The sequence below is a fragment of the Erythrolamprus reginae genome, chromosome 11 (genome assembly GCF_031021105.1).
Source record: "Erythrolamprus reginae isolate rEryReg1 chromosome 11, rEryReg1.hap1, whole genome shotgun sequence".
Taxonomy (NCBI): domain Eukaryota; kingdom Metazoa; phylum Chordata; class Lepidosauria; order Squamata; family Dipsadidae; genus Erythrolamprus; species Erythrolamprus reginae.
This window is the reverse complement of record NC_091960.1, coordinates 16461655-16479979: the sequence shown is the minus strand read 5'-3', so window position 1 is coordinate 16479979 and position 18325 is coordinate 16461655. Positions and strand designations below refer to the sequence as shown.

Sequence of the window (18325 nt, the reverse complement as noted above, 5' to 3'; positions counted from 1 at the left end):
AGAATGTCCCTTATAGACTGGCAAGGCGTGGTCAAGTGTTTCAGATATATTAATGCCAAGAACCCCTTATTTTCACATCTAGACCACATTCTCCTGACCCATGCATCTACCAGAGGCAACTGGACTTTCTTGCTTTTTTTTTTGAAGACGTTTCGCTTCTCATCCAAGATGTTACTTCAGCTTTGACAGAATAGTCAGGATAGTTCTTCCCTTCCCACTATCCCCTTAAGGCTGAATCTTTGATGAGAATGTTCAGCCCCAGCTACGCACCATAAAGAACACAACACATACAAAGTCTGAACTATTAGTTTACTAATTAAGGACTATTAATGAGCTTTTTTAGTAGTCGTCAAACACTGATATAATTTAAAGCAGTCTTTTCTGAACACTAGCTGTTAATTCAACTTCATTAAAGCCAGCATGAATTCACAAAATAATAAATCAAATCTGAGTAAACAAATTTACTCAGTAAATAGGATTATGAAATCTTATGGTGGTTGGCAAAATGCCCAGAAGCAATTTGCAGGAAAAATGCTAAGAGAGAGGACAAGACTTGATCAGGCATTTCTGGAGTCAAGGCATGAAGGAACATTTCCTGCAAATTGGTTCTTTCGTCATCATCCCTTAAATAGGCTAGGGTAGTGAACAATTAGCCCCAAGTCTTACTCCAAAGAGACCTCCTCCTGAGGATCCATTCCTGCCTTTTGACAGCTTTGCATGCCCATGCATTGAGAATAGGCTCCTCCTCTTCTTCCTTATCACTGATGGAAGCCTCTGGAGATTCTGAAGGCTCTGGTTCAATCTCCACCTCTGACACCAAGTCCTCTCCAGCCTCTTCACTGTCCAACTCGGGTGCCAGCTGCACAGGCCACTAGCTCATCACCACATCAGCCTCTGCGCTGTTGGAATCAGCTAGCAGCTGCATGGGCTGCTGGTGGGCCACAACAGAGAAGCAAAACATCTTCAAAAGAAAAAACAAGAAAGTCTCCATTTGCCTCCTGGAAAAGCAATTTTGGAAGCAAAGTGTTATGTTCTGGGAGAGTTTTTGTGGTGGAATGTAGTCTGGATTCCCAGGAAGGGGGATTGTATTGCACAGGATTGAATTTAGATAAGTTGGGTCAAGATAGCTTCTGCCAGAGTAGATCTTTAAAGATGCAAATAGTTGCTTTAATTTGGCAAAATACCTGCTTATATTCCTGGTCAGTAATGGGCAGCCAAAATTTTTACTGCCACACTGTGGTGTGACTTATTTTGTGGGTGTGGCTTAATGGTCATGTTACTCAATAGGAGTAGTTTGCCAGCCATGTGATCAGGTGGGAGTGGCTTGAACAAATCATAATTGTTCAGGTGAACTTTTAAGTCTTCGACTTAAAACCTTACCAGTGCCGCTCGCTGGGTGACAATTTGCTTTGAGTTTCCTGCGCTCTCCTTCCTGGGTCGTCCCCTGCCTCAGGCTAGGTAGCCAGGCAAAGGGGTGCTGCCAGAAGCATAAATGCTGCCAGCGCCGTTTCCACCCATGTCTTCTGCTTGCACCTCAGGTGGGAGGGGGCCGGGTTAGGCTGGAGGGGAGCCGGGCAGGAGAGAGGGAAGCTCATCTGAGGCCAGGAAGGAGGAAAGAGGAAAAAAGCAAGGAGTGCAGATGCAGCAGCAGCAGCAGGGAAAAAAGGTGAGCCGAGCCGAGACCAGGAATCCAGGAAGTGACAGCTGCCAATCAGCTGGAGCTGTACACGCATCTTCATTTCCGCCGGTGGAACTGTGTTCCACCCCGTCCTGCCTACTGCCCACACCTGCTCCCGGTACAATAAAGATACTAGTTAGAAGTAACAGTGTGTGACTTTCTTGTTTTTTGAAGCCTGGCAGATATCAATCTATTAAGAAAATAGAATTAAAGGGATTTCTACACCAAATTGCATGGATTAGTAAGTCACAAAGTGTAAGATTGCATGTCAGATTAGCGTTTTTTTTTTTTTGCAATTTTCTACAGTGCATTTTTGGAAGAAATGCAAGTGGCAAGCCAAAAGCAAGCAGCAAGCCAACATTCACCAATCCTATTGGAAAATATAGGAAGTGAACTTTACGATTGGAGTCTTTGAATCCCACCTCTCTGCCTAACTAGAATTTCTAGAAATTAACTGAAGGGAGGAAGGGGAAATCATTTGCATTCAATATATGAGTATTTAAAGGTTTCCCAACGCTCTTCTGTCTATCTTTTCCTGAATGCCATCACTCTGCTAAACAACTAATTCCCACAACATTGTCAAACTATTTACTAAGACTGTATTACTATTCTTCTTCTCATCCTTCTTATTACCTATGTCCTCCCACTCATGACTATAACCATGTTGCTTGTATTTTTATGATTTATATAGTTCTGTTTGTTTCCTAGTATGATTTGATTGCTTCAGAGAGGAGCGGCATACAAATCTAATAAATTATTATTATTATTATTATTATTATTATTAGTAGTAGTAGTAGTAGTAGTAGTAGTAGTAACCTATGAATATCATTAAGTGTTGTATCTTATGATTCTTGATGGATGTATTTTTCTTCTTTCTTTTTTCTTTTTATGTACACTGAGCATATGCACCAAAGACAAATTCTTTGTGTATCCGATCACACTTGGCTCATAATGAATTCAATTCAATTCTACTCTACTCTACCCTACCCTACTCTACCTTACCCTAACAGTCATATCTGATTTTGTTTCCAGATGATCGACACCGGGTTAAACTCCATCCACTTCTTGGTGATCCCAATTCTGACTATATCAATGCCAACTACATTGATGTAAGTATGTCAGCTTCTCTTACTCTTGTTATGCATTTTTCTTACCTTAGAAACGTATTTGGTTGTGTAACGCAGAATGTTCTTTCTGTTCTGTTATACCCCAAGTCTCTGTTTGATATATTCATCCTTAGAAGTTCTCATTTTTCTCCTCCTCCTCCTCTTTTTCATGCTTATATCTGTTCCTGTTCACTTATAGAATCCTCCTTTGTTCATTTGCACAAGAATGAACTCTTATAGGTCAGGAATAAATCAGAAGATAAAAAATATATGCAGTGTATAATTAAATCATTCTTGTGTCTCAAGGGATGAGCTTGTTTTCCAAAGCAACCCCTTAGATTAACTTGGACATCCTCATGTTCTTTCTGATGAAAGTAATATAAAACACTTTCCTGAAATAATATCAACAACCACATCAAATCACAGAAGCACAAGGATGGAAACCCTGCGTTCCAGAATTAACATTAGACATTATTTTATTTTGGAAATAATGCTTTCATTAGAATAAGGGGGGAAATGATTGATGAATGCCATCACCAGTCCAGAATTTTGGAAACTCCATGGATATTGGAAGGTTTTGTCAATATTTGAATATCTGAGTTCAATATATAAACTCTTACATTGTTATTTGATTTTGTTAATTAATGTATCATAAATATTTTGATTACCTGGATGCAATCCTTTTTACTCTTTGACAGTGTTTTGTTGAACAAGAGAGATGATGTTTTAAAAGTTCTCAGTTTTCAAAGGTCATATTAAGTGCTCACATTTCAGATCTAACATGCAAATAGTCAAAAGGAGACAAAGTTCAAAAGTACTTTTTAAATGTTTCTGAATGAGAAAGTTAAATGAATCTTACTAAATCCATCACTCTTCCCTGTTGTTGTTGCTGCTGCTTCTCTACCCATCAATGTTGCTGTTTAGTGCACCCCTTTTACTAATGGGTCTATTCTTCCTCTGCTCTTGTCTCGCTAATCTGTCTGTCTCTGATTTCTTTTTCTCTCAAACCTGTGGGCTTGCTAAGATTCGGATAAACCGAGAAGTAAGTATATGTCATATCCTTCTCTTCTTTCTCATTTCTCCTCCAGTCAAGATTCCATAATTGTTCATTTTGGAGTGAAGGGATTTTCCTACCTCATCCCACCCCACCACAACAGACACTATTTCACAATGGGTGTTTTTGATGGTGGATTTTATGTACTGTGGTCTGAAACAGCAGGACTTTAGAAGTCTCTCTTGTTCCCTTGGTGCAGGGGTGGAATCCAGCAGGTTCTGACAGGTTTTGGAGAACCACTAGTGGAAATTATGAGTAGTTTGGAGAACTGTCAAATGCCACCTCTGGCTGGCTCCAGAAGGGGATGGGAATGGAGATTTTGCAATATCCCCCCCCCCTGGAGTAGGGAGGGAATGGGGATTTTGCAATATCCTTCCCCTGGAGTAGGGAGGGAATGGGGATTTTGCAATATCCTCCCCCTGGAATAGGGAGGGAATGGAGATTTTGCAATATTCTCCCCCTGGAGTAGGGAGGGAATGGGGATTTTGCAATATCCTTCCCCTAGAGTAGGGAGGGAATGGGGAGTTCGATCCCGACAGGGCTCAAGGTTAACTTAGCCTTCCATCCTTCCATGGCCAGTAAAATGAGACCCAAAGTTGGAGAGAATATGCAAATAATGCTTATATTGTAAACCACCCAGAGTGTGCTTTAAAGTGCTACAGGGGTGAAATATGTCTACATGCTCTTGCTATTCCTATTTGTCCTCACTGCCTATGATACAGGGCCATTGTATTGTATTTTGTTGTGTCTATTTGCATGATATGTATCCTTGGGCTTAAATCTGGTTATTTGAAAAACTAAGCTGTAGCTCTGCCTCCTTCTTTTCTATACTTTGTAACGTAAGGATAATTGACTGATTAGTTTTACTCACAATATATTACAAACAACCTCAGTTCTCAAGCCGTCCTCAAATATTCCACTAGACATTCAGACTGAAATGTTTGTGGTTCCCACCGTAATGACTTTCAACAACACTTACACTTTCATTTGTACTTTTTAAAAACCCAAATAATTGTGTACTTAAAGGTGTCCACGGTCGTGAAAAGTTCTAAATTTAAAAGGTAGCAATTTGCAAAATTAATATTAACATGGACTAATGAAAATGTTTGTGTGCTCTTGATGTAAGCAATCCAGAAATGCTAAGCCCCAAATAGTAGGCATCCTACGCTCTCTTTTTTGCTTGAAGCTTCTTTAATATTTATCCAAACGCTCTCCTGTGGTATCTTTTATTCCGCTCCTGCCTCTGCCCCCTAGCAAGATATCTCCTTCTCCATAGCAACTGAGAGCAAACAGTGGAGATCTGACTGTTTGTCTTGGCAGATCGTACTAAAGACGGCAGGACATGGGAAATTGCAAGCCATCTGGGAAATCCTAGGCTCTACTATGGAGACTAAGCTCTTCCTGATTCGCTCTTGTTCATTGGCCCTTTTCCATCTTTTTCTACCCTTTGGGCTTCCCAGTCAGGAGTTAGCTGTGTGCGTGCATTAAATGGCTTAGAACAGGGGCCTCCAACTTAGCAACTTTAAGACTTGTGGACTTCAACTCCCAGAATTCCTCAGCCAGCCAGTCCACAAGTATTAAAATTGCCAAGTTTGGAGACCCCTGGCTTAGAAGAAGGGAAGTGTTCATAGTGGTTGCTCAAGGCATTCTAACTAACTAACTAACTAACTAACTAACTAACTAACTAACTAACTAACTAACTAACTAACTTATTTATTTGATTTATATGTTTACAACATATAAAAGAAAGGCATGAAATATAATAGATAAATCCAATTAGTTAAAGCTAGAAAAACGAATCTAAAATCCCCAATTTTGTTTAAAAAATCAATCATACCCATTCAGACAACAATCACACATAACTTTCATTGGCCAGGGGGCTAAGATCTAATCATCCCAAGCCTGGCGGCATAAATGAGTCTTAAGACTCCTGGAGGGAGCTGATTCCAGAGGGCTGGGGCCGCCACAAAGAAGGTTCTTCCTCTAGGCCCCGCCAAGCGACATTGTCTAGTTGATGGGACCTGGAGAAGGCTGACTCTGTGGGACCTAACCGGTTGCTGGGACTCATACAGCAGAAGGTGGTCCTGCAAGTAATCCTTCACTTACAACCATAAATGAGGCCAGAATTTCTATCATTAAGCAAGGCACTGTGAAGTGAGTCGCATCTGATTTTATGACCGTTTCTTAACTACAATTGTTAAGCAGATCACTGTAGTTCAATGATTAGATTAGATTAGATTTATTGGATTTATATGCCGCCCCTCTCTGTAGACTCGGGGCGGCTCACAACAATGGTAAACAATACATAGTAACAAGTCTAATATTTAGCAATCTAAATTACAGTTTTAAGTTTAAAAAAATCCAAAAGAACCTCAATATATAAAAAACAAGCACACAATCGAATCATACACAAAAACTACATGGGCAAGGTGGAGATGTTTCAATTCCCCCATGCCTGGCAGCAGAGGTGGATTTTAATGAGTTTCTGAAAGGCAAGGAGGGTGGGGGCAATCCTAATCTCAGGGGGGAGCTGGTTCCAGAGGGTCGGGGCCCCCACAGAGAAGGCTCTTCCCCTGGGTCCCGCCAGACGATATTGTTTAGTCGACGGGACCCGGAGAAGGCCAACTCTGTGGGACCTAACCGGTCGCTGGGATTCGTGCGGCAGGAGGCGGTCCCGAAGATATTCTGGTCCGGTGCCATGAAGGGCTTTATAGGTCATAACCAACACTTTGAATTGTGACGGGAAACTGATCGGCAGCCAATGCAGACTGCGGAGTGTTGCCGTGATATGGGCATACTTGGAGAAGCCCATAATTGCTCTCGCAGCTGCATTCTGCACGATCTGAAGTTTCCGAACACTTTTCAAAGGTAGCCCCATGTAGAGAGCGTTACAGTAGTCGAGCCTCGAGGTGATGAGGGCATGAGTGACTGTGAGCAATGACTCCCGGTCCAGATAGGGCCGCAACTGGCGCACCAGGCGAACCTGGGCAAACACCCCCCTCGCCACAGCTGAAAGGTGTTTTTCTAATGTGAGCTGTGGATCGAGGAGGACGCCCAAGTTGCGGACCCTCTCTGAGGGGGTCAATAATTCCCCCCCCCCAGGGTAATGGACGGACAGATAGAATTGTCCTTGGGAGGCAAAACCCACAGCCACTCCGTCTTGTCTGGGTTGAGTTTGAGTTTGTTGACACCCATCCAGGCCCCAACAGCCTCCAGGCACCGGCACATCACTTCCACTGCTTCATTGACTGGACATGGGGTGGAGATGTACAACTGGGTATCATCGGCATATTGATGATACCTCACCCCATGCCCTTGGATGATCTCACCCAGAGGTTTCATGTAGATATTAAATAGTAGGGGGGGAGAGGACTGACCCCTGTTGGAGTAACATGGGCATATTTAGAGAAGCCCATGATTGTTCTCGCAGCTGCATTCTGCACAATCTGAAGCTTCCGAACACTCTTCAAAGGTAGCCCCATGTAGAGAGCATTACAGTAGTCGAGCCTCGAGGTGATGAGGGCATGAGTGACTGTGAGCAGTGACTCCCGATCCAGATAGGGACGCAACTGGTGCACCAAGATGTGCCCAAAACATTTCATGTTCAATGAATTGTGTGGTTTGGTAAGCAAATCCAGCCCCCCCCCCAATTGAGCGTGCTTGTTGAGAATGCTGCAAATAGAAATCACATCACCCCAGGACTCTGCAACTATCATAAACACATGCCAGTTGCCAAGTGTCCAAATTTTGACCCTGAGGAATGCTGTGACGGTCATAAGCATGAGAACCAGTCATAAGTGGGTTTTTTCCAGGATGGTTGTAACTCTGAACAGTTGTTAAATGGAATGGTTGTAAAATGAGGACTAATTGTAATTATCTCCATGTGTCATGATGCTACATGCAGTCTTTTCGACCTGTGATTTGCTTCTGTTTTTAATTACTCATCCCCACGGCCTGTGTATCCTGGGACGAATACGTACATTTTCCCTAGAGATGATTTGAGGTTCAGTGCCATACATTGAAGTCCTGGTTCAGTGGAGTCCTCCATGTGTAGTTGTGCTTGTTATTTCCATGCTTGTTAGAACAGGGGCATGCAACTAAGGGTCAGAGATTGCATTTGGCAGGACAGAGTCTTAGTCTCCCTCATTAAAGGGGAGAGTTGATCCAGAATAATCATTATATACATTATGAGTGAGATGGACAGAATCTAATTTGATTTTTTTTTAAATTGATGTTGCTCCTTTCCATATAGCTAACACAATTACACCCCCAACTGTATATTTAATCATTTCTCCCTATGTCACATTGCAAGTTGTTACTTCACAGTACAGTGTTTCCCAACCTTGGCAACTTGAAGATATTTGGACTTCAACTTCCAGAATTCCCCAGCCAGCATTTGCTGGCTGGGGAATTCTGGGAGTTGAAGTCCAAATATCTTCAAGTTGCCAAGGTTGGGAAACACTGTCATAGTAGAAGCTTTGGGAGGGAAGGTTAATGTCCATGATTTACAGAGTCTCTAAAACTTCTGGTTACCCACCCCAGCTGGAAAATCCTGCCACAAGAAAGAAATCCATGTTGCTTTCCTAACAGCAACATGCATTTCCTTCCAGGTTTTTCTAGGGTAAAGTTGATGAGATATTTATCGGATTTCAGAGGAACCCATTCTGGCTGTATTAAATAGCTTTTGGCTATAAGTGTGATGTGAGGAGGAGGAAGTGTCTACCTATGTACCAAAGACCAAGACAGATGGTTGCAAAGGAGCTGCTAGTAGATACATACTGGATGCGAACAGCACAAACAATTATGAAAAGTATACATTGGAGAGGCTGTTTGGAAATAACCATTCTGTAGTGGGGCATGGAGGCTATGAATGGCAGTTAGGACTTGGAAGATGTTTTGGTTGAGACACATTGCTTAAACATCAAATGGAATATTATCTTTCCTGCCTCTACCTCGCCTTAAAAGTGTGTAGATTTTGGAATAACTGTTACAGGAAGAAAACAAGAGGTTTCAGCTTTTAGAGTAGCAAATCATATAGAAATGGATAAAATCAATCTTCCTTCCTTCCTTCCTTTCTTCCTTCCTTCCTTCCTTCCTTCCTTTTTTAGAAAAAAATTATTTACAAATACATATAACAAACAAAGAACATTTAAAAACAGTGGATGTTACGTGACAAGTCAGTTTACATTTCTCATGATATTCATTAATAATTATTCATACTTACATAGCTAATATTAACAATTCATTTACAGTTTCTATACATCCTTTCAAATAGGTCTTTCCTCTTTCTCCCTTTTTTTCTTTCCCCCCGATATTTAAGCTTCTGTTTCTTTCTCCTTAATCGTTACGTCTTTTATTTTAACTATCTATTTTGAATTTTTCCATTTTTCCATCCAACAGTCAAATCTATCCCAGCATATTCCTTCCTTCCTTCCCTTCTTATAATACATATTTCTTTTTCTTTGCAGGGTTACCAAAGGTCTAACCACTTCATAGCCACACAAGGTAAGATACCTTCATCCCTACTATTTGGCTATGCCTTTTTGGCATGCTTTCTCCTTTCTTCCAATTCCAATGTTTTTGCACATCTGGAAAGAAGACAACACAAGAAGATGTGCTGAATACCAAGATGTGCCCAAAACATTTCATGTTCAAGCTTCCTCAGTGCATTACAAAATATCTAAAAGTGCTTTGAGATTATATATCAGGTAAAATAGCTGTGGTGGCACCAGTGGTTAGAATGCAGTATTGCAGGCTATTTCTGCTGACTGCCAGAACTTTGATCCTCACCAACTCAAGGTTGACCCAGCCTTCCATCCTTCTGAGTAAAACGAGGACCCAGATTGTTGAGGGCAAAATGATGACATTTGTAAATTGCTCAGAGATTGCTGGATAGCACTTTGGGGCAGGTATATCAGTGCTATTGCTAAAATAGCCATGGTATTTAAATGGGTCCCTGACTTTCTTTATCTCTATTTTCAACCATTTTTTTATTTTTTGGATTTTTCTACCTGTACTCTAGGGCCCAAACAGGAGATGGTCTATGATTTTTGGCGGATGGTGTGGCAGGAACACTGTTCCAGCATAGTGATGATAACAAAACTGGTAGAAGTAGGAAGGGTAAGTGATCATTCTTGGTTTCCTCTTCACTACTGGATTCAGATGATGATTTTTTTTCTCCACGATAGACTTAACTATAAGCTGGTTTATTGTTGCATACAGGTTAAATGTGCCAAGTATTGGCCAGATGACTCAGAGATGTATGGAGACATTAAAATTACCCACGTGAAATCAGAGACTCTGGCGGAATACGTGGTGAGGACATTCGCCTTGGAAAGGGTAAGATTTGTAAGGATATCCTTCAGTCTATAAATGTATCTTGTTTTATCCATGTTAATATTTGGACATTTATTTATTTATGGGTAGTGATGGGCGAACCCAACGGTGTTCGTGTTCGGCAAGTTTGGATGAACTTTATGCAAAATTCAGCCGAACCCGAACCGAACCCGAACTTGAACCCGAACGGGGAATCCCTGCCATGAAGATATTCCGGGGGCGGAGCTTTGACGTCACCAGCAGGTTGCTAAGGATGCCAAGGTGATCACTTCCTGGATTCCATGGAATCCAGGAAGTGATCACCTTGGCATCCTTAGCAACCTGCCGGTGACGTCAAAGCTCCGAACGCCGAACACGACCCCGAACTTTGCCCGAAGTTTGAAAAAATTTCATGTTTGTGTTCGGCATACCGAATATCACAAAATTCGGTACGGACTCGAATTGTGTGGGTTTGGTTCGCCCATCATTATTTATGGGTCTTCTATGGATTATCTTATACATGACTCCAGACAGCACATAATAACATATTACCCGAAGACTTTCATCTTCTTCTTTCTCTTATTTTATTCAGAAATACTAGTTTTAAAAATGATTTAAAAGAAGCCCTGAAATATGCTTCGCAGTGGGTAACTAACCCTTTTTTTAAAAAGAAAATAGCATTAGTTTGGTAGAGAATTAGAAGTCTGAATATAAGAGGCATATTTAGTGATTGAATATAGAATCGTAAACACAACTACAAGTTGGTGCCTTTAAACCAGCATTTCTGAATCTTAGCAATTTTAAGATGTATGGACTTCAACTCTCAGAAATCCTGCAATGTATATAGGAATGACCTTGGGAGATGGCTGAAGAGAGGTAACTAAGGGAGCAGTCCAGTAGTGGGTTCTAGGTGGGTGGGTGGAACCTCCCATTGCCAGTGCTATGGGTTTGCAGAACTGGGCTGAACTGGGAGCGACCCACCACTGGAGCGGTCAAATCAAAAGCAGTTTAGCTTGCAGCAGGAATGTGGGTGGAACAAGTTGCTCAGAAGGGGCCCTCCCTAGTTCTTGAGCTGTAAAAGCAAGCAACGGGCGGGGTGGCGGGTAGCAGGATTCTGCATAGGTAGGGAATTCTGGAAACTGATCTATCTTAAAATTTCTGAGGTTGAGAAACACTGTTTATAAAGAACTTTAGCAAGGCAAAGACCATGATTATGGCTTGACTGTTATAGCAATAGCACTTAGACTTATATACTTTTTCACAGTGCTTTACAGCAGTTTACATAGTCAGTCTATTGCCCCCAACAATCTGGGTCCTCATTTTACCCACCTCGGAAGGATGGAAGGCTGAGTCAATCTTGAGCCTGCTGAGATTCAAACTGCCAAATTTCAGGTAGCAGGAGCAATAGCCTGCAGTACTGCACTTTCACCACTGCACCATCATGTTTAGTTTCCTTAGTATAGAAGGCAAATTTTATGCCTGGCATAAATAAATAGTCCTCGGAGAGGGGCGGCATACAAATCTAATAAATGACAACAACAACAACAACAACAACAATAATAATAATAATAGAAAATAAATAAATAAAACTGCAAGTTGAACAAAAATACATCTTAACAGATGAATAAGATTGTCATAAGATTGAAGTTTGGTTCTAAACTATCTAGTGAAAAAAAGTAGAACTCCCTTCTAAAAAATATGTTTACTTTTTGCCTTTGTCGATTTTGAGTCAGCATTTCATTCATTCTCAAAAGAGAGAAATTACAAGAGACAGGTGTTGATAATGCCTCTTTCTATTAATACATAATTTGTTTGCTGATTTTGAATGTAATAGTCAGGGCTATCAGACAGGATTCCTAATTGAAAAGATGTCAAGCAAGACTACTTGTGAGATCCATTGTTGTTTAACACAGTGATTTTCAACCTTTTTTGAGCCGCGGCACATTTTTTACATTTACAAAATCCTGGGGCACACCACCAACCAAAATGACACAAATCTAATAAATAAATAAATGAATGAATGAATAAATAAATACATACATACATACATACATACATACATACATACATACATACATACATACATACATACATAAATAACCCCCTCATATATACAATCCCATGTAACATCCCCTTATAAATACAGTCAATCATCAATCATCCCTCCTGAAATTTATACCACTGTCTCATTTCTGGGTACTTCTCCTGTCTTTCCCCCTTTTCTCTCTCATGTTTCTCATTTCTCTCTCTTCCTACCTTTTTCCCTCATTCCTTCTCCCTCTCACTTCTCCTCTTTTTCCATCCCTGTCTCTCCCCCCCCCCTTATGTGTGTGTGTGTATACACACTCGAACCATTTCCAAAACCAGTTGAGGGCTGGTTTTTTTTTCTCTTTTATTCTTTTCAAAATCAGGTGTGGGCTGGGGGGGTTTTCTTATTATTTGGATGCTTTTTACCATATGCTTCAAGAATCACCTCTCTCTCTCTTTTGTTTCTCTCTCCTCTCATTCTCTGCCTCAATCATTTTCTCATTTCTCCTTTTTTCTCCCCTTTTTGTTCTCATTTCTCTCGCTCTCCTTTCCTCTCCCTATCTGTCTTGCCGAAAGGCAAACGGCGCACCCCGCCGCTTAGGCTTTTGCTGCTCCTGGAGGGGGGGGAGGATTTTCTCCTCCCCGCCCCCCGGCAGCCAAACGTCACTGAGGCTTTCGGCATTGGCGGCCCCCCCCCAGGAAAGAGGTGCAGGAAAGCAGCGTATTTAAAAGGCGCGCTGCTTTCATGGAAAGCAAACCCAGCTTTCCTGGCCAGCACAGGGCTTTCCCGCCACTCCCCCCCGAAAACACAACGGAGGATGACAAGCAGGACGAAGCAGGGTGGAGCAACGCGAGGCTCAAGCAGGCAGCTTCAGCGCGTTTCTTTCGGCGAAAGAGGAGGAGAGGGAGCGGATCGGGCGGGCGGGGGCAGTGCCTTCTACTGCCGGCGCTTCCCCACCCCCGCGCGGGCTGGCAGGGTGATGGAAACTGTGCGCCCATGGAAAAGGGCACGCGGGGGGCTATTTTGGGGTGCGCGGGCGCTCACACGCGCAGCCTACAGGGAACGGTGGTACCAATAGCGGCGGCGGCGGGCAATAGCCGGGGGCGGCTTCTGCAAGTGGGAGCTCCAGGGCTGAAGCCTCAGCCCTGGAGCTCCCACTTGCAGGAGCCGACTCGCGGCACACCTGACCATGTCTTGCAGCACACTAGTGTGCCACGGCACACCGGTTGAAAAACACTGGTTTAACACACCACACACAGAGGCATACTTGCATACATTCTTTAATTACATATCTTGGTGCTTGGCAGACGTATTATCACCCATGTTATCTAGTAGGCCAGTGATGGAAAATCTTTTTTTCCTCGGGTGCCAAAGAGCATGGGCGAGCACTATTGCGCATGCACATGTGCCCACACTCATAATTCAATGTCTGGGGAGGATGAAAACAGCTTCCCCCACCCCCTGGAGGCTCTCTGGAGGTTGGAAACGGCCAACTTTTGGTGAGCCCAGTAGACTCCTGTTTTTCCCTCCCAAGGCTCCAAAGGCTTCCTTGGAGCCGGGGGAGGATAAAAATGCCCTCCCCATCCCCCTGGAGGCTCTCTGGAAGCCAAAAACACCCCCCCAGAGCCTCCGTGCAAGCCAAAAATCAAATGGCTGGCATGCACATGCACCTTGGAGCTGAGCTAGGACAACAGCTTGCGTGCCAGCAGATATGGCTCCACATGCCAACTGTGACACCTGTGCCATAGGTTCGCCATCACTGTAATAGGCCAACCACTCTCTGATTTTGCTTTTTTTATTTCACAAACCTAAGTGGACTGAGAAGAATGTTAAAGGCTCTGGTTCCCTATTGTACAGAACATACAGAGAATATGAACCAGTCTAAAATTAAGGATATAGTTTTTTGCCAAGTGACTGATTAAACACAGGTGGCAGATTAACAGACAGGCAACAGAGCCAAGTGAAGTCTTATAAATATTGGGATAATTTTTTCACGTCTCAGCATTGTGGGATACACAATTGCCATATCTAATGAATAATGCTGAAAACTGCTTCGGCCTATGTGGAATTTGATCATGGAATTGGTAACTTCTATATTGCTTCAGTGCTAAAGGTTTCTGATGCCAGGGGCTTACTGCTGTTGCAGTATAGGGTTATGCATAGAAAAGAACCTAGAAGTTATCAAAATAATTCTCTAAATGCTCTATTCCCATGATGGCGAACCTATGGCACACGTGCCAAAGGTGGCATGCAGAGCCCACTTTGTGGGCACATGCGCCATCACCAGCTGCTCTGTTTCCAGTGCACACATGCACACAGGCCAGCTGGTATTCACAGGTGCCAGAACACTGGAAAACAGTCTAAAAACAGCACCGAACCAGGCCGTTTTCTGGGTCCTTATTGAGCCATTTCCAGGTAATTTTTCAGGCCAATTTTAGGCTGGCGTTTGGGGCAGTTTTGGCCCCCAAATTGGCCTGAAAATGCCCTCCCCCAAATGCCCCCCAAATAGACATGTGTGTGCCAGCCAGCTGTTTTGGGGGGATTCCGGAACTCCAGTGTGCGCACATGCACGCATGTTCTAGTTTGGATTCTTGGTGCCGAAAAGGTTCGCCATCACTGTTCTATTCTTTCCCAAGATTTGTTGCACTTAACTTGGAAGCAGCACAGGCCTCTGGGAGGCTATAACCTAGATTATAGTGAATATTTTTTTCCCATCCCTTTAAATTAATATTTTTAGCAGGAAGCCTAGCCATGCTTATTTTTTCTATTCATATGGGTGGCTTCTTGATATGAATACATATCATTAAGATTTGATCTCTTCCCTAGTTGCTTAGCATATCTGGGGTTTAGCAAGGCTAGAGAAATGGATTGTGTATGTAGATTTGGTAGGTAATGCAGCCAGTTACTGACTATCAGATTCCATCTTTTTTCCTCTAGGGTCTCAGAGGTTGATACACCTACTTTCATTAGCTTGTTTGGATATGTTGCTGATAGTGCTGGAAAGGATGTGTGTGTTTTCAAATCATACCAGTGAAAGGTTGCACCTGCCCTTGTGGACTGATAGGAGAGAATATTTGTAGTTCAGAGTTCAATTGCAGGTTCCTTTGTGGTGTATGTGCCTGTTTCTTGCAGACATGTCATTGCCAAACTTGTTAATCGATGTATTGATGATGTGATCATGTTTGGGAATGAAACATCTGCAAGAACACAACCAAGCTGAGAGACTTTTTTTGAGAGAGAGACAGAGCGAGCAATTGTTTGTGTATGCTGGTTGCAGATGATGTTTCATACCTCTGCTATGTCAGATTCATCATTTTCTTCTAGACCGAACAGGATTGCATTCTGACGTTTTTGTTTGTGCTCCATGGCATCTTTGATTTGGGTGGGGTGGGGGGGTATCAGTGGTTGAATTGGTAAGTCTTTGTGGTAGGGGTAGTGGTTGAGGTGGTCTTAGTGGAGTATAAACAGGTGGTGGAGGAGCGGTGGAGGCTATTTGGTTTGATGGGTTTGCATTTTTCAGTGCTTGGATATTTTTCTCCATGTATGCAAGATGCAGGTTTCAATGTATGCTTGTTGAATCTTTGTGGTTGCTTTTAGGGTATGGATCTTGTCAGACATGGTAATAAGATTATCCAGTTTAGGACAGCAGGATGGACATATATATGGAAATGAAGAATTTTCTTGTAGAAAGGTGATCAAAGAGAACCCATAATCCACCTTTTTTCTATGGGGTTGAAAATAGACAGAGCACTGCTCTTAATGGTCCATCTTCTAGTTGAGCTCTCAAGGTATGCTGGTGACTTTTAGGTGTTTTAGCTATTGGCAGATAGACGTATCCATCACACCTATAAGATTTGCTGTGTTTTGTGCTAAATTGTGATCTTCAAAGACAGCCAATTGTCCATTGCTGAATGCAGTCTTTGGTTTGCATTTGTTCTTATCCTTTTACTTTTGAATTCAGTTTTAAGTTTTATTCAGTCTATTTTATTTCCTACCATTTACCTATTGAATCTATGCACTTTTGATAATGCGGGTTTTGCAACCATAATAAAAAGAAAAGAATGTGATGTCAAAAGAACATGTTGGGTTTTTCTCCCCCTGTATTCAAACTGTTGCTTGCATCAGTCATGTTCTTTCTCCAGACAGGGATCATTCAATTGTGGGCGAGCTGCCTTGACAAACACTTCCCCCTGAAGGAATGGCAAGAGCCAAAGCTTTAATGTAAAAGATTGCAAGGAGGGGAAGGCATAATGTAAAATAGACAAACCGTTCTTGGTTCAGTGAACACATTTGGAGTTTTGAAAGACGGACGTCTCTCTATTCTTACAAAAGGGCTATCACGAGAGCTTTTTCTGTTCAGAGAATGACTTCCACGATAAATGTAGCAAGCCATTGACTGTCCATTTATCAGGGCATCTCAGTAAAATGGTAGAAACATGTTAGATGTACCTGGAATTGGAAGCTAAGTAGGTCACATCTGAATAATATTTGGGTAGCAGACCACTAAGGGACCACTAATATGAGAATTCAAGAAAGCATTCCTAGAAGAATTTAGGACTCTCATATTTTGTTGTTAGTTGTGAAGTCATGTCTGACTCTTCGGGACCCCATGGACAACTTTCCTCCAGGCTTTCCTGCCCTCTACCATCCCCCGGAGTCCATTTAACTTCATGCTGACTGCTTCAGTGACTCCACCCAGCCACCTCATTCTCTGTTGTCCACTTCTTCTTTTGTCTTCAATTGTTCCCAGCATTAGGCTCTTCTGCAGTAAGTCCGTGCTTTTCATTAGGTGTCCAAAGTATTTGAGTTTCCTCTTCAGGATATGGCCTTCTAAAGAGCAGTCAAGGTTGATCTCTCCTAGGACCGACCGGTTTGATAGCCTTGCAATCCAAGGGACTTGCAGGAGTCTTCTCCAGCATCATAGTTCAAGGGCCTCAATTCTTTGGCCCTCAGCCTTCCTTATGGTCCACCTTTCACAGCCATATATTGCAACTGGGAAAACATAGTCTTGACTATATGCACTTTTGTTGGCAGGATGATGTCTTGCTTTTTAGTATTCTGTCTAGATTTGCCTTAGTTTTCCTCGCCAGAGTGTTTGCTATGACCATTGTAGCAGTGGGCTACGAGCCAGAACGCTAAATTGCACTAAATTGCAGGACCAGCATGATTTTTCTGCTGCACCTGTGGAGGTAGCAGAATCAGGCATGTGCCCATGTTTCTGCATGCGTGGAAGCAAAAAAACCTCACCGAAACACAGGCACACCTGCGGCTCCGTGCACAATTTTGCTACCTCCACGGGTGCAGCAGAAAAATCATGCTGGTCCCGCAAGAACCTATGAGCTGTGGCAGCGAGTGCAATTTAGCGGTTCCGGCTCGTAGCCAACCGCTGACCATCGTATTCTTTTGACTTTATTTTGTACTCCAAGGGCAAATTTGCTTGTTATTCTGGTTATCTTTTGGCTCCCTACTTTAGCATTCCAATCCCCCATGATGAGAAGATATGACTCTCATGTTACTCACAAGAAAAATGCATAGTTGGGTCTATAGAGACTGGGAGTTAAACTAGTTAATCTTGAAAATCCTAGTTTAGTGACAAACTTCATCTCAGGTTACTTGCTTCCTTCTTCCTTCTCACGTTTTGTTCTTCTTTCTTGCTGTTTCAGGTGTGTTAAGCCTTTCTCATAACTTTAACACCACTTTGTTCTCTTTTATACATCCCAAGATGGTGGATAATCCAGTGATAGTCTTGAGACTGCATGAAATGGCCCAGATCTTCTAACACACATTTTAACATATGAACCTTTCATGTTGATCAGTTTCATGCCAACTGAGCCTTCTTGTATAGCTTTTAGAAACTCCATCAAAGGTCATTGTCCTAGCAAATAATATTGTAGAGTACCCCTTTATTTACATGGACATTCTTGACAGATTAATTGGAGCCTAAGCACCATATTAATTGTACAGGGAAAGGATAATCATTTTTTATCTTGTAGACAGAGGTCGCAAGGTTCAGGCAATTATTGAGCAATTGTAATTGCTCAACCTTGGGACAACCACAATGGTAATTTGCTCTCCCTCCACTCCTTAATCTGGAAAAAAATATTAAATGACAACCTTGTTTCCAGTGAAGTACAAAAGAGCCT

The 18325-nt window shown here is 42.4% G+C and overlaps 1 protein-coding gene across 2 annotated transcripts in view; it reads left to right on the top strand.

Moving 5' to 3' along the window:
* PTPRU (protein tyrosine phosphatase receptor type U) overlaps positions 1-18325 on the top strand; it is a 558855-nt gene that overhangs the window by 467593 nt on the left and 72937 nt on the right. For both annotated transcript variants that reach the window (XM_070764504.1, XM_070764505.1), the window contains exons 18-21: positions 2711-2787; positions 9307-9343; positions 9861-9958; positions 10061-10177. In XM_070764504.1, the coding sequence (XP_070620605.1) occupies positions 2711-2787; positions 9307-9343; positions 9861-9958; positions 10061-10177 (329 nt within the window). The remainder of the gene's footprint in view (positions 1-2710; positions 2788-9306; positions 9344-9860; positions 9959-10060; positions 10178-18325) is intronic.